Source organism: Bidens hawaiensis, unplaced genomic scaffold, assembly GCF_021521415.1.
Source record: "Bidens hawaiensis isolate Kalapana, Puna unplaced genomic scaffold, B.hawaiensis_p1.1 tig00030277_1, whole genome shotgun sequence".
Classification (NCBI taxonomy): domain Eukaryota; kingdom Viridiplantae; phylum Streptophyta; class Magnoliopsida; order Asterales; family Asteraceae; genus Bidens; species Bidens hawaiensis.
Genome location: NW_027495050.1, coordinates 180,698 through 196,790, shown reverse-complemented (window position 1 = coordinate 196,790; position 16,093 = coordinate 180,698). Strand labels below are relative to the sequence as shown.

Below are 16,093 nucleotides of genomic sequence, written 5' to 3'. Positions count from 1 at the left end.
TCAGTTAGGCGAACTTGGCCTTAGGCGAAGTTATCAGCTAGGCGAACTTGGCCTTAGGCGAAGTTATCAGCTAGGCGAACTTGCTTGCAAGCGAACTTGCATGAAGGCGAAGTTATGGCTTGCAGGCGAAGTTGCCCAGCTGCCGTCTCTGTTCAAACTTGATCACCACAATCACCCTTATTTCATCGAGAATTTCTTGGATATTACGTTAACTAACTCCGCGATCATTCCCATGGCCTAGTTCGGGTAAAACTTAGCCCGGAAAGACATAAAGTTTGGAGCTTTCGGCTTAAAACGTTTAATAACAAGTCGCCGTACATAGCCATAGGTTTGTCAAGTTCATTTCCAACATCAAGTTTGTTACTTTACGTTTCGTTTAGACCCGATTTACTTTATGTTTAAGTTTCAAAGCTAACCGATCCTAAAAACGTAAACTTTAAGGTAAAAGGCATACCTTTACGCGTTCGGTGTGGTCGCGGTTTGCTTGGTTATCTCGTATCTAGCTCGTATATCGAAGGTCTAATAATGGTTGGCTTGATTTTGGACTCGAGTCCCGTTCTCTCTCTCTCTCTCGCGGCCGTGTGAGGTGAAAGATGTGTGTGTTTTTGAATGTGTAGAGATTAAGATGGAATGAAATGAGGTTTAGGGTTTTATGGTGGTTTAGGAGGATATTTATACCTCTTGAAGCCCGTGGACCTAAAGCCCATTACCACTTAATCCACCTTAATTAATCTAAGTCCATGATCCGTTCTTTACTCGATATTAAATAAATTAATAACGCGAAATCACTAAACGTAACTTTCTTTATTTAACATTATAATATTTTAGGATGTTACAACTTTGCACTTCGCACGCTCGCATCAACGCGAGCCGCTTAAGAGCCGCCTTAGTATTTTTGGACAACGAGAATTAGACTAGAAATGACAAGCTATAAAAGACAAGGGACTAAAAGTGAAAAATAATATTCAGGGACTCATCGCGCTACGCGATGAGTCCAAGAAGACGGCCATCGCGTACCGCGATGGTCCGTGATGACTCAGGGACACGTGTCACACTCTGTAACACGTGGCAGCGGGGAAGGACACGTGGCAGGCCACGGGGCGCCCATGCAGAAATGGCGGCGTCGCAGTACGCGACGACCAAGGAAGAGGACCAATCGCGTACCGCGATGGGACCCAAAATCAAGTATAAAAGGGGAGGCTACGACCATTTCTCTCACACACCTCCCATTCACTCTCTCTCTAGATTTACTCTCTCACTACCTCGTAATCCGTGCCACATACCGACGGTACCTCGAAGTGCGTGCCATCCGAAAATAACCCGACATTCTATCTCGAAGTATGTGCACGTCACGACGGCCACCATATGTTGCCTCGTTTTGCGTGCCAACCTCGAAGTTCTGACAATCTAAGCACCAGTACGCGACATAGAGTAGAAGTGCTGCTCATACAAACTTAGGTATCTAACTTCGAATACCCGTGTAAGGTAAGGGTTCTGACCTAAGTCATTATGATATTATTATTATATGGCTTAGACTATAGTCAGGGGTATAGAACAAAAACCTTGATCATAATTATGTTTACATAAGCTTTAAACATACAAAGGATTATAATAGTGTTTCTTTACAACTAAGAAACATCAGTTCTACATTCATAAGGAAATATAGTTTCTTCACGATTAAGAAACATAGCATTCGTATACAAAGAATATAGTTAAAACATCGTTTCTTCATGTGTAAGAAACATAAGATTTTACATGCATAGGAGTCAATGAATGTTTCTTCTTGAAGAAGAAACAGATTATAGATGTTTCTTCATGAAGAAGAAACTCATCATATGATTTGGTAAATAAACAGAAGGACTACGGGTCTAAATATTTTATTCAAACACATGATCAATCAAGGTTTAAAGCTATTTAAACCAGACTAAAGGTCTATAGCCGGATCAAGAGACGATCCGGATATTTAAATACCTATTTTATAATAGGTCAATCATCAATCAATCAATCAATCAGTCAATCATTCACAGTCAAGGTTTCAAACGAGATCACCATATCATTCAGAACAGTCAATCACAGGTGAATACGTTCAAACCTTTTATAACGTGAATACGTTCAAACCTTTTATAACGTGAATACGTTAACCTTTTTAATCAGTCAAAACATATTTATACTCAATGAGATGAACGGGTGTTTGTCTTAACGATTCAATCAATGTCTACATGAGATCTTTTGATCTCTAGAACATTATAATACAATATAGAAAATAAAAGAAACTCAGACCGAGTACACATGTGTCTGGATCCAAACATAACTGTTCAGCCTAATTAGTCCAAGGCCAGGTAGCCGTGGGCTAACGGTCATGACTAGTTCTCCTTGCAGGGGCGCCATAGCTCGGGAGAACATTTGTGTGTGTAGGGTAGTGGTACAAATCCCAGATGTGGCCGTGCATCTGCTGAGTGTACAGAAAACTATAATTGTATTATAATCGCCATTCAAATGTTTTATAGAGTCATACGTGTTCACCAGCATATAGCTGACGTATTTTTCCCCACATTTCTGGGAATACAGATTAGTACGGGTAGCAAGACATTTATGGAGTTAGATGCTCGCAAGGTAATGATGGCTCAGTTTTTAATTATTAAAATATTGCAACGGTATTTCAATAAGCTTTATAACTCAAACACCGGGTATTTATTATCCGATAAAGTTTTCGAATAAATTAATATTTTATTCAACCAAAGTCTTCCGCTAAAATAACCCGCAACTCTGATTTATTTACAAAATAGGTACCAACTATTGGTCACACGCATAGGCCCTAAGCCGGGGTGTGACATCGAGACATTATGTTTATTATTATGATATTTTGAATGACAAGTATGTTCATTTTAAGACAAGTTATGGATTAATATAATCTTTTATGAAAGTTTTTATATTCCGCGTATGTTTTTATTAACTCTGATAAATAGAACTATGTTGATGAGTTAATCCAACGCCCAAATGTGAGGCACCGGTAATGGGGCCTTACAGTAATACCTTATAATGAATGTAATATTATGTGTTCTTATAAATATTACACTATCAATTCATTATATTATTATTATTATTATTATTATCATTGTCGCTATGTATATTTATATACAATTTTCACGCATATGATACACAGGATACTAGACATTGAAAAATATTCAAATTTTACATTACTATTTGAGTCTTTGTTTCCAATTCTTTCAACGTTATACAAAGACATTTTTTAATATGTGACAACATTTTTCTAAAAACTATTTTTATACACATAAAATGTATAATAATATCAATATGAATGTTTTGTTTTAAAATAAATCAAAGAGTAAGGTTTGGTTTGCAAATTATAACTTATAATTACTAGTGTATAAATATATCAAAAACTTATTATAAAAGTTATAAATAAAAATCATTATATAATATAACTCAATTTACGTATTTCATGTTATATATATTTTTTACTTTTATAAATTTCATCCGTGTGTAAAATGAGCTTTCATATTTTAAACATGTTATTATTTTAATGGTATATTTAATTTGGATTATATTGTTTTTATAATTTTTCAGGTGGTGAAGCAACATGAGTTTCTTTTGTTAGACTATTTGAAGAAGTTGATGGTGGTTTAATATGAAAGAACATGTTTAAGTCTTTTGTTAATGTTTTTTTGTGGTTTGGTGTACACTACCTTATTTTAACCTTAAACTTTTGATATCTAGACATTGTAAATGGTTAACGTTTTGGTCTGAAAGATATAGAAGTTTTGTGTGCTTGAATTTGTTGTTTAAATTTATTATGTTTGTTGACATGTTTTTTCACCCGTGTGTAACACGGGCTATACCCTAGTTGTAAAGACAAACAAAACTCAAATACACTTTCATTTTACAATTATTAAATTATAAATGTATGCTTAAAAGTCTATCCAAACTGTATATATGTTAAAATGTAAGAATAGCATATACAAACAACTTCCATGCATAACAAAACCTGATTCCTTAAACACCCCTACAATTGACTTCATTTGAACCAGCTCGTTACATGTCACACCAGTTAAACCAACAAGCGATACTAAGTGGTTGGACCGAATTCAAAATATTTTTATATTTCTTAATAATATCTTTTACTAGTTATTACTTCTTTGTATTTTGTTTAAGATTGCACTAAAATAAACTAATTTGGAAGTAGTGTCTAAGACCATCTCTAACAGTTTTTTGTTCAAACCAGTCACATTACTGCCACATCAGCTTTCTTAAAAACCACCTTTATTACTCCAACAATACACATTCTCAAACCATATTTACATTTCCACATCATCACTTACTTCTACATTTTTTTAAAATAATAATTTCACAATACTATAAAATATATAATCAAGACATGAACATACTTTTTGCGGATCGCTCGCATATGAACCCGAAGAGACTAGCGATTCACAAGAAAGTATGTGATAAAATAATGGCGAAACACGGGTTGGATGGCGTTTATTTGGATAAGTAGGACTTCTTGTAACTTTTTTTTTTTGCTAGGACTTCTTGTAATGTTTTTTTTTGTCTAGGACTCTTTGTAATGTCTAAGACTTCTTGTAACGTTTTTTTCTATGATTTCTTGTAATTGTTTTTTTTATTATTCGATTTAAACTTTATAAAATAGATGATAAAATCGTTAAAAAAAATAGCTGTTAAAATATTTAACCGTTAAACTTGTCGTTACGTAAAAAATAGACAAACAAAAAAATACATATTTGTATATATGTATTATATTTTAATATATTTTATAAATAAAAATATGGTGTGTGTATGTGTATATATATATATATATAGAGAGAGAGAGAGAGGAATGTTATAATAAGAAGTGCGATTTTTCTAAAAAGTGTAGGAAGAGTTTTGGACCATTAGATTAAATTGATCAATTAAGGGTAGGATTGTAATCATTCATTTTTGTTTATTATGGAAGGTAAATAACAAACATAATATTTATCCTACTTTCTTGCTAATCAGTTACTATCAATATATCAATCTTACGAGTTTTTTTATTATCATATTTAATTCTACATCAAAATTAAAATTAACAACCAATTAAATATGATCTCATTTTCTTAATCAATAAAACCCGTTTCATTATAATCTCCATAAACAATCAATAGAATTGAACATGGAGAACTTTAAGGATGACCATCAACTAGGTAAACCTATATCAATACAGCTGACACAAATTTTTTACGTTTCAAAATATCGTTCTGATGTTGTGTTATTGTTTGTATCGACATAGCGTGTTTCTGTAAAAAAAATATGGGTGTGTGTTTTTAATGAGATCAACTTAATTAGTTTCTTATTATGTTATATGTTCCTTCACCGATTCTAATAAGTAACACAAATTTTAGTGTTTATATCTAGTGTGTTATTCGTCATTAAGTGTGTTATCTCTTCTAATTTGTTTCTTAGTTAGTAATCACGATATCTTACTTATTTTAAACACGCTTGTATTTTATATCTAATGTGTTATTCATCATCAAGTGTGTTTTGTCTTCTAAGAAACAGGTGAAACCTAAAAAATTAAGTGTGACGATGATGTTTCATAGGGGACTTCTTCTTCTCCATTATCGTTCAACTACAAATCGAAATTCAAAAACATCAAACAACAGGACATAACTAGTCGGACTTAAATTCCGTTAGATATACTCCTCACCGACGCTTATAAAACACAACATGGGTTATGAAACACCATTAAACTTAAAAGACACAACCCAGTTTAAAGAAATAAAATATCAAAAACCAACCTTCTCTGTCCTCTGGTTTGATATTAGTGATGAAATAGCGGAGAACAAAAAAAAACTAAATACTATTAACCAGCTAAGAGAGATTGATTACATGAATTTAGGAGTTTCTCAATATATGTAGTTGACATCCTGCATGTTTTAATAATTAATAAGACTAATATACCCTTTAACATACCTTTCTAGTCCTTTAAAATAAACACACCTCAAATTATCTCAACTTTTCATCTAAACCATTGATTGACAAGATCCAACCACCCTGATTTCTTCCTACACTTTTTAGACACTCTCATCTTTTTATAATAACTCATCCCTATATATATATATATATGTATATATATATATATGTGTGTGTGTGTGTGATGAAAGATGTGATGTTTGGGGCCCACAATTAATGGTCTTTGATGGTTTGAAAAACCAAACTTGAAACATTGGTTTTTGGTTTAAACCAAGCTCTCCAATAGTTTCTTGGTTTTTAGGTTGGTTTGAACCAAACAAAAACCACCAATGGAGATGCTCTAAGCATGAGCAAATTCGGTACCGGTACCGATTTGGTACCGTCGTTACCGAATCGGTACCAAAGTTTGAGTTTAGTATCAGTACGGTACGTGACCGGTATTTCTTGAATTTTACCTTAAATACCGGTAACGAACCAAAAATTTCGATACCGATAACGATACCAAAAATTTGTGATTAGGATCGGGATTTTCAATACCGGTACTGATCTCATCTCTAGTGGTGTCATATATATGGTAAGGGCCAAGGGGTGTGACATCGTGTTCCAATTCATGGGTAGAACTTATACAACTTACCTAACTTTAAAAATTAATAATTTGTTTTAGTATTTAAAAGTTTTTAATAAAATGTAGTATATCCAGTTAGTTTAGCATTCTCCTTGAGTTCACGAGGAAGTGAAGATTCGGATTGCAGAATGTAATGTCTCAAGTACGAATTTGATTTCAGTCAGACTGTATCGTAGTGGATCTTGGAGTTTTCCTATAACAGGAGATGGTAAGCTCGAACTACCCAGCGTTGCCTATAATTACAAACGTATATGATCAGCTTTTGCTATTGGGTTACCCAAATTGTGACAATCGGCAAAAATTAGCAACTAATGTAACCGTGATTATGTAATAAAACAATTATATAAATAAAAGTATCTTTGTTTAAAGTTCAAATTTGCAAAATTATGAGAAATATATTACTAAATGTTTGGAAAAAAGTTTTAATTTGTCGCGTAGTGAACACTACGTGAAATGAGCATTGGCAACAATTTAAAAACTGAAAGGAGTCCATACGTGTCAGGAACAACTCGAAAAATTTAAATTTTTATGAAAATATTAATGGTAATATATAAAGTAATTTTTAGAATATTCGAATCGCAAAATTTAGAAAATAAGCGAACAAAAGTCAGTGTAGGACACTATATAAGCTCAAAGTCACTATTTCTAAAAATTAGTTTCATTAGCTCGCATTATCAATAAATCAATATCGGATAGAACCTGATAAACATTATTCGAAATGGAGCTCGATTAGTTAGTTAAAATTCGTTACACGTTAAACTGGAAACTTAAGACATTGTTTAATACCCACACTTTGTCACAAAATATCTTCATTCACCCACCCCTAGCCGTACACCTCACCTCCCCCACCTCCCTTTCCTCCAATTAAACTAACACAAAACCCTTAACATGATTACCATCTAATCCCTAGACTAGTGTGTTGTACTAAACTAACACAAGCCACCCTTTAAATCTACACTACACATTACCAACCTACTCTCCCTCTCCATATAACTTACGACACACCACCACCACCACCTCCCTTATACCACCATCAACTCAAATCATAGTCATACTTAGAGCAAGAACACACACTACAATGGAAGATTAAGCATTATAGGAAGCAAGAATCAAGCTAGGAAGTTAGGAAAACACCCACACACGAGATCTTTCTTTTCATCATCTTACTAGTTTCTTCAAAATCAAAGGTAAGATATGTAGTTGATTTTTGGTTAATCAAGTTTGATTAAGTAATGTTTCACACAAATGGGTTAGAATCAACATTAGAAACAAAAATTAATGAATGCATGTGTGTGTGTGTTTGAGCCGTGAATGTGTGTGTGTGTGTGTGTGTGTGCGCGCGTGTGTGGGAGCCGAACACCAACATGCATATATACATAGTTGGATTTAAAACCATTTTTGGTCATAGATTGTTTGATGTTTGATTCTTTATGATAAACAAACATGTTAGATTAAATACTGAAACTATTTGGTGATTTTTGGTATTCTTAAGTTGTAACAATAAGTGGGTTTAGATTTTGGAAAGAGAAAATGGAAAATATGAGTGTTTTTGTTGAAAATGGGTTATGTTGGATACTTGTGATTTGATTCTTGATGTTGGTTTAAACTCCATAATATTTGTATGTTTTGTTTTGGATAAAATGGTAGAACATGAAACTGTAACTAGTAAAAATTGTTGGTTTAAAATTAGGTTCTTAAAATAAGATTATAGATGTTTAAGTGGATTTTGATGTAAAAATAGATTTTTATTTAACTAGTGTTCAAATGGTTGCTTGATATAGTCATAATATGAAAAATGAATAAATTGATAATAATTGATTTCCTAGAGTTAAAAATGGAATTAGATGAAAATTGATAAATGATTATTCATAGATTGAACTTGCAATTTGGGAATTTAATTGAGTACTTGTATAAATTGATGATTGTTAAAAAGGTTAATGTAACTTGAAATTAATATTGATGATATGTTGATGCTAGAATCTCATAACTTGCTAATTCTAAGACAAGATTAAAACTTAGATTGTTGATTACAAATAAAGAAAACTTTCTTGTTGATTCAAATTAAAACTTGTCTAATGGATTGATTGATTATTGCATTCATTAATATATTAATGATATATGGTTGGATTTCAATAGTAAAAACCCTTATGAAAAATCATTAATTGATAAAAGATGGACAATGTTTGTTACTTGCTAAAAATAGAAACTTTGTAATTTGGTTAATAGAAAAATCTAAATTCAAATAGCATAATAGGTTGCATGGAACCATGTCAAACTAGTTGAATGAAATTACTTGAAAGTTTGAATTAAATGAAGTTATTGAATTCGGAAAAGTTACTATTCGTAGAAACTTTTTCTATTGATGCTAGGAATGCGATTACTTTAGATGATGTTAAATAAGCAAACATGACCATATTATAAATTGTTACAATTTGTAAATATTGATGTCTAAATATTATATTAACATATTAGAAATAATATTCATTCGTCGCTAAAAAATAGTAGCTAAGGTTTGAGCATGTTTCGTTAAAATTTGGTTTGGTGTGCATATTTTGGTATATGATTTAGACTCGAAGATAATAGTGAATTACATGTTATTTTGTGCATATTTGCTGTGTAAAATGATTTGGTTTTTTTGGTTATATAACTTAAATAGCTTGTCGGTAACATTAACAATCGAAAAGTTCGACTTTTAACGTGAACCGACATAAGTTTTTGAAGTTGTTTTAGAACAGCCCCTAAAGTCATAAAATACTTATACATAATATAAGTTAATGTATAGAAGATAGTAAAATTTGATCCTACACGGTTCGTGTCGCGAAAACTGACACGAAAAAGTAAAATTTACTATTTTAAGAAAATAATAACTAGAATGAAAAATAAAAAACTACTAAAACTTAACTATTTTTACATAAAAAGTGTTTTCGAAAATTTAAATATAATGTTGCACACGAAAAGTTAACTGGTTCGTTGTTAAAATGCGAAACCGGTAAAACCGACAAAATGACGCCATAAACATAATAAGAATAAAACTTATACTTATATTCTAGCAACAAAACATATTTATATAAATTTAAATATATCATTAAAGAATATAAAGGTTTGATAGGATACTATAAAGTATGATATTTGTTAATACTTGGTGTTTACTTGTATACTAAGATAAGTATATATAAGTTAGAGTCTTGCGTGCTTGTGTGAAAACGTAACTTGGACTTAAACAAACTAAAAGTCGCCGACGAATCTTTCGAATTTGAACTAATAAAAAGATAAAAATAAATGTTAAAAGAAAACTAAAACGTTTGTGTGAAATATTCTAAGTTAAGCAAAGAACTTAAAATATATTTGTATACATATATTATTAAACACGGGTACTATAATAATAGCACACGAAGTGTTTGAATATATCTGACGTTGTACCTACCAAATGTGAGTTTCTCTAAAACCCCTCATTTTTAAGTGTAATGTTTTTATAAATGTTTTTGGAGAAAAGTATATTCTTTGGTTTATTTTATTGAAGTTTTAAATACATTTTATTTTACAAACTGTATAAAAGTGAGATGAGTTAATTTGGCTAAATAATCGTTAACCGAAATAGTAAAGGCACAAAAATATTGGTAGATCTATCAGGGTGATGCCCCCACTTCCAATCGCGTTGGGTTAAAAGTGGGAATATTTTGAGTTTGGTATGTTTCAAGTTATCATTCTGATAGTCATACAAGTGTTGTACTTTTTTTACTCGTTTATAACAGTACGATTTATTTAAAAAATAAAATGCTATGTTTCATAATGAAATGATTATTGTGGTATAATAGTTGAAGATCATTATATCATGGGATTATATATATAAATATAAAAGCTATTTTTGTATAATAAAGAGAACTAACGAACATTCATGTTGACAAACGTTTTTAATATGCTTTTCAGGTAAATAAGTGAAGTATTAAAGTTTCGTAAAGAGCGTGGGAAATAATGACATGTGTTTGAGTGAAAAATGTTAACTTTATATTGGACCTGTAGTTTGAATAAAAATCGTGTAATATGACACATTTAATGACTCTGATGAGGTTAAATAAAGTTCAACTTTCATTTGAAATATATTCTTAAATATGATTGGTTGAAAACGGCGTCTGTCATAATCCGAATGACTTAATCAAAATCTTTCACTGATTAAATTAAGATTTTCGGAGTGTCACGAAAATAATCGACAATGAGCTTTATTTGTTTGATAAAAAGGAAGAGACAAACTACATAAATGCATTTATGGTAACAAATATATACAATAATATTTTAATTGATAGAAAAACATTTAATATTCTGCGGGGCCCACTTCAATTGCTTTATATTAAGGTGAGATTTGTTTATTTAATTTCACATCCATCTCCCCTTTTAAGTTTTCAAAATCCCCTCAGAATGACCTACAAGATGAACAACAAGCAAGACTCCATGAAGCTTCAGGTACTTAAACATTAATGTTAACTTCCAGCTATTATCAGCCTGTGTCCGGTATATTACTCACTGTTTTGAGTTTGATGCAGACTTGTGTCCTTAAAGTGAATATTCCGTGCCCATGTGATGGCTGTAAGCAGAAAATCAAAACCGTCTTGAAAAAAATCGGCGGTAAGTTATTATTCTTCAATCCTTTTTTTCTTTTACTATGTTTTCTGTCACTTGAATGAATTGATTTATATGTTATGTTAGAACTTGTTTGGTAATAACCTAGTGGAAGAAAATTACTCGTGTTTAAACTAGGATTTGATGATATTGTAGTCGAATGTGTGAAGAAATTTGTGTTAATTAAATGAATTCACTAAAAATATTATGAAATTATATGATTACAATTTACATGTTTAGGGGCAAGGATTAACGGAGACCAAGGGTCCTTATTTTGTTTTTAGTGTAATTTTACATGTATTCGTCCGAAGATATAAATTTACTTGTTATTGTCTGAAAGTTTTAAGTATTGATTTATAATATTAAATCCGCATGCGTTGGGGTGTTACACCGTTGAAAGATATCGACATTGAAATATAAGTGCTTAGATGACTCGTGACTTGTAATGTAACTTTGTTTTGAACAAAACTCACATCAAAAACATAAATAAAAATAAAAATTTCACGATGATATATATTTAATTTGATAAAACATCACATTTTGAAAGCTATAAAAAAAATAAGCAAACGGGTAAAACATATGAACACGGGTGTGGTAGGGAAAAAATTATATGAAATATTTGAAAAAGTATAGGATTTAACTGGTATTTTTCTTTAAAGTGGAGGAGGTTGTTTAATGTTCTATAAAATATTTTGCAGATTGTAGTATTATTTAGTTATTTTTTAATTTTGAATAACCTAGAGGAAGAAAATTACTTGGTGTTCAGAGTAGACTTTGATTTTTTTTTTTAACGGCCAACTAAGTAACGTCTGGCACCTCGTACGCGGCCCTCATTGACTAAAGGTAGCCCAAGCCGGCCACTAATTCGGACGGACGGAGCCTCTAGCGGTCCACCTGTTGAGGGATTCACCGGATAAAACCCGACCCCCACGCCCGCCAAACGGCACGACAGCGAGGAGCCGGTAAAACCGGGTGAGATCAGGACTTGAACCCTGGCAAGCCAAGGTCATCCCTCATATCTCCCATATAAGTTGGTGGTAAGCCACCACCAACTTAAAGAGTAGTGGTAGACTTTGATTGTTTTAATTTGTGAAGATATTTTGGTAAATAATTTAAAATTGAAATTGAAATTGAAATAGTATATGATTTTGGAGAAAATCTTAAAGGTTTGATGTGACGATTCTCGGTCCGTGGACCGATCTTGCCGCTACGACACGCTCCTGACATGATCGTCTCGATCTCCTACTTGTACTTTAATATTATTATATGTACTTTGTTACTCCACTCTTTTGTATTTTTGTTGTTTATATTCGTACAATGTTTTTGTACACATTATAATTTACTGGACAACATCTGTTCCATGAACAAATTATACTCTGCGTCTATTTTCGAAATGTTGATTTCGCCTAACCTTCTAAGTCATGCGAATCGACATGTTAGTCGATTATTATTTATACGGTTTGGTTTACGGTTTAAAATATGAACTTTAGGTCTACTTTTATGATATAACTTTTAAACAATTGGAATATGCACTTGTGTAATTTTTAAAAGTTTAATGAATATTAATGATTTGAAAATTAGAACTTTTTATTATTTTTATGCAACGAACGGACAAATTTTGTTCTTTTACTTCATCTTATTCTTTTTTAATGTTTTTATTCTTTAGAGAACACAGCGCAAAAGACAAATGTTATTAGGTGGACACTAAAGTTGTACTAAAACAAAATAAATTGGAACGAAAGCGATTGCTAGTTCGAAAGTGGAACCAAAATGTTTGCTTTTAGGCAAAACAAGACTGTTGCTTTACTTCTTTTTTTTCCTTTAACTTTTGACCATTTGACCACATTTTTTCATCTTAGTGTAATTATTTTAAACTTATATTTATATTATTTATAGTGTTTTCATGTAAAAAGAAAAAACGATAAGTTATTTTAGTATAATTAATTAATTATTTGTTGATGCATAAATAAAAAAATTTAAACTAATGTTTGGAAATTAATTTTTTACAGGGGTGGAAAAAACAAACATTGATCTTGAGCAAGAGAAGGTGACTGTTTATGGTAATGCAGATCCACTCACACTTATAAAGAAGCTTAGCAAGTCTGGTAAGCATGCTGAACTATGGGGCCCACAGAAAGGCAGTGGTGGTGGGAAAGGTAACCAACAAATGCAAGCAACAAATAATAAAGGGTTCAAGGATCTTAATCCATCTAATAAGAATCAGAAATTTGATATACCAATTGGTGGCGGTGGTGGTGGAGGACGATTTAATGAGTGTGATGAGGATGATGATAGTTGTGATGGCCATGATTTTAAAAAGCCCAATAAAATTTTGACGGGTCCGGGTGTGGGCGGGTATGGGCCAGTTGGAATGATGAATGAGAAGAATGGACCAAGTGGAGGGTTTGATTTGCATGTGCAGTTGAAGGGAAAGGGTGGAAATAATGATGCTAAGAAAGGAAATGGCGGGACAAAGGGCGGAGGTGGCGGTGACGGTGGAGGAAAAGATGGTAAGAAGAGTAAAGGTGGTGGCAGTAGTGGTGGCTTTTTTGGAGGTATGATTTGTAAGGCACTTTTTGGTGGTGGTAAAAAGAAACACGGTGGCTCAAATTCTAAGGGCGGCAAGAATGGTAGCGGTGGGAAAATGAAGGATGGCGGGTTGGACAAGAAAGGAGGTGGAAAACCCGAGGGTAAATTTAGTAGCGATAAGCAAAATGAGTTTCTTGAGTCCTGCAAGCCGGGAAACGGTGGTGGTGGTGGTGGGCCGAGAATGGAGCACAATTGCGGCAATGGTGGCTGGAACAATAATCAAATGGGTGGTAATCCAATGATGCCTCAAATGGGAAACTATCCAATGGGCCCAATGGGTGGTCATCCAGTGGGCCAAATGCAACCGATGGCATACCGCGGTCAAGGGATGGTTGATGGTAGCCACTACAACCAACAACAATATCAGCAACAGTATCATCAACAGCAATACATGCAGCCAATGATGATGATGAATCAACCCAAGGTGAATATTTACCCTCAGATGATGTATGGTCAGCCACCGCCTTCAGCCTATGGGCCGCCGATGGGAGCACCCATGAATGATGGTATGACGCATATGTTTAGCGATGAGAACACCGATGGTTGTAGCATCATGTAAGGTCTTTCTTGGAGTATTTCTATGCGTTCTAGTTAATTTCAGTTTATAGGAGGTAGGAAGGGTATTTTAGTTTATGGTATGTTGATATTTATTTATGTTTGGAAGATAAAAAGTTTTGTCTAATGAAGATTTCATGTTATTAGTTAAGAAAATATAAACCAAATTGAATGCATGGAGCTCTTTTAACTCAAAAGTACCAAGAATATTGGGACAACATCTGTTAAATATATATTTATTAAATTAGAAAAAACCAAACTTACAGATGTAAGGTTTATCCTTGTAATTTCAAGGAATTATGGTACAGGGTGATCAGAAAACCGAATTAAAACCGAATAATCGAAAAAAGCGAACCGAAAAAAACCGAATCGAAGCATTAACCGAAAACCCATTTTTGAGTTTAGGTTCGGTTATCCATTTTATGAAAACCGAAACGAACCGATTAATTGAACTTATGTTTTCTACGTGTTTTTTTAAGATGTTTTGACAGGAAACAACATCAAAAGAATTTACCATTGACAACGATGAAGATTATGAAGATGATGAAAATTGGGTCTAAACTTTGAATATGAATAAGATAATGAATGAAGATTTGGGCTAAACTTTTAGTGTTTTTTAGATTAAAAACTTTATTGAATTTTAAACTCTACTATTTCAACAACTTTATATTTGTTTGGTTCCACGTAACACGTGTCTATTTTTGTGTTTTGAATTCAATATATATGATGTACTCTATTTTTTGAATTCTTTTTTTTTGTAATGTCTACTCATAATAAAAAACCGAAAATAACTGAAACCGAAAATAACCGAAAGCCGAATAACTGAAAACCGATTGGTTGGTATTCTAAAATAACCGATAGCTTTGGTTTAGGTTTGGGTTTCACCCAATAACCGAACCGAGCCGAACCGAACCGTGCTCACCCCTAGTAAGGTATACATACCATCAGGTCTCACTGGTTCGGTGAGCTCGATATTCCATCGTTGTATAAAACTTTTATTGAAAGAGTTTCATGTATTAAAAAAAATTGATATGTCATTATAAACAGGGCTGACAATTTTTTACACGTTAAAATGACATGACATGAAAATTAGCGGATTTGGGTTGGACTTAAACAGGGTTTGTATTATAACCAAGCTAACACATTTATGACACGATTAAAATCGTGTCTAAGCAAATTCAACCCGCACAACCTGTTTATGACATGATTAACCCATTTAACTATATAATTTTATAAATTTCTAAATCGTGTCATGTACCTATTTCTAATCCAAAGGAATACTTTACTTGATATCTTCCATAAGACACTGTAATGGCATTGCTTTCAAAAATGGACTCGTTTCTCACCTTCCAAATGTATCAAAACACCGTCAATAAAATACCATGTAGAACTCTTTCTTACATCTTGCATAACGGAGCTCTGTTGTGGATAACAAGTAGATCCCATGCCAAAAATGCAAAAATGAGTGGAATGTGTCACCAAGCATTTACAAAGCTCCAAACTTGATTGGCAATTTGACAAGAGGTGAGTAAACGATTCGTCGTTTACTGTGGATCTCACAAAGCCACACACGAACGAGTCCACCTGCATATTCTGTTTGAGTAGGCCTACCCTTGTTCGAAACTCGAAAGTTTGTCTTTCTCCGCTTTCCAGAAAGACACATAGCTTTCTTTGTAACCAAATTATTTCACTCCATAACGAAAGAGGCGTTTGATCCTCTCACATTGAAAAGAGCCCGTT

At 32.8% G+C, this 16,093-nt stretch overlaps 1 protein-coding gene across 1 annotated transcript; it reads left to right on the top strand.

Annotated features, from left to right (window-relative positions):
• Positions 1-10,974: 10,974 nt before the first annotated feature.
• On the top strand, positions 10,975-14,537 carry LOC143580200 (uncharacterized). Its single transcript, XM_077063295.1, has 3 exons — positions 10,975-11,053; positions 11,134-11,215; positions 13,219-14,537. Exons 1-3 carry the CDS (start codon positions 11,009-11,011, stop codon positions 14,355-14,357), a joined length of 1,266 nt encoding a protein of 421 aa, XP_076919410.1. The 5' UTR covers positions 10,975-11,008; the 3' UTR covers positions 14,358-14,537.
• Positions 14,538-16,093: the final 1,556 nt, after the last annotated feature.

Excerpts from the sequence above, each read along its gene's own strand:
- LOC143580200 (XM_077063295.1), top strand. The coding sequence starts at position 11,009 with ATGACCTACAAGATGAACAACAAGCAAGACTCCATGAAGCTTCAG. Across the intron at positions 11,054-11,133 it reads AAGACTCCATGAAGCTTCAG|ACTTGTGTCCTTAAAGTGAA; the intron begins GTACTTAAACAT and ends AGTTTGATGCAG. Across the intron at positions 11,216-13,218 it reads CGTCTTGAAAAAAATCGGCG|GGGTGGAAAAAACAAACATT; the intron begins GTAAGTTATTAT and ends AATTTTTTACAG.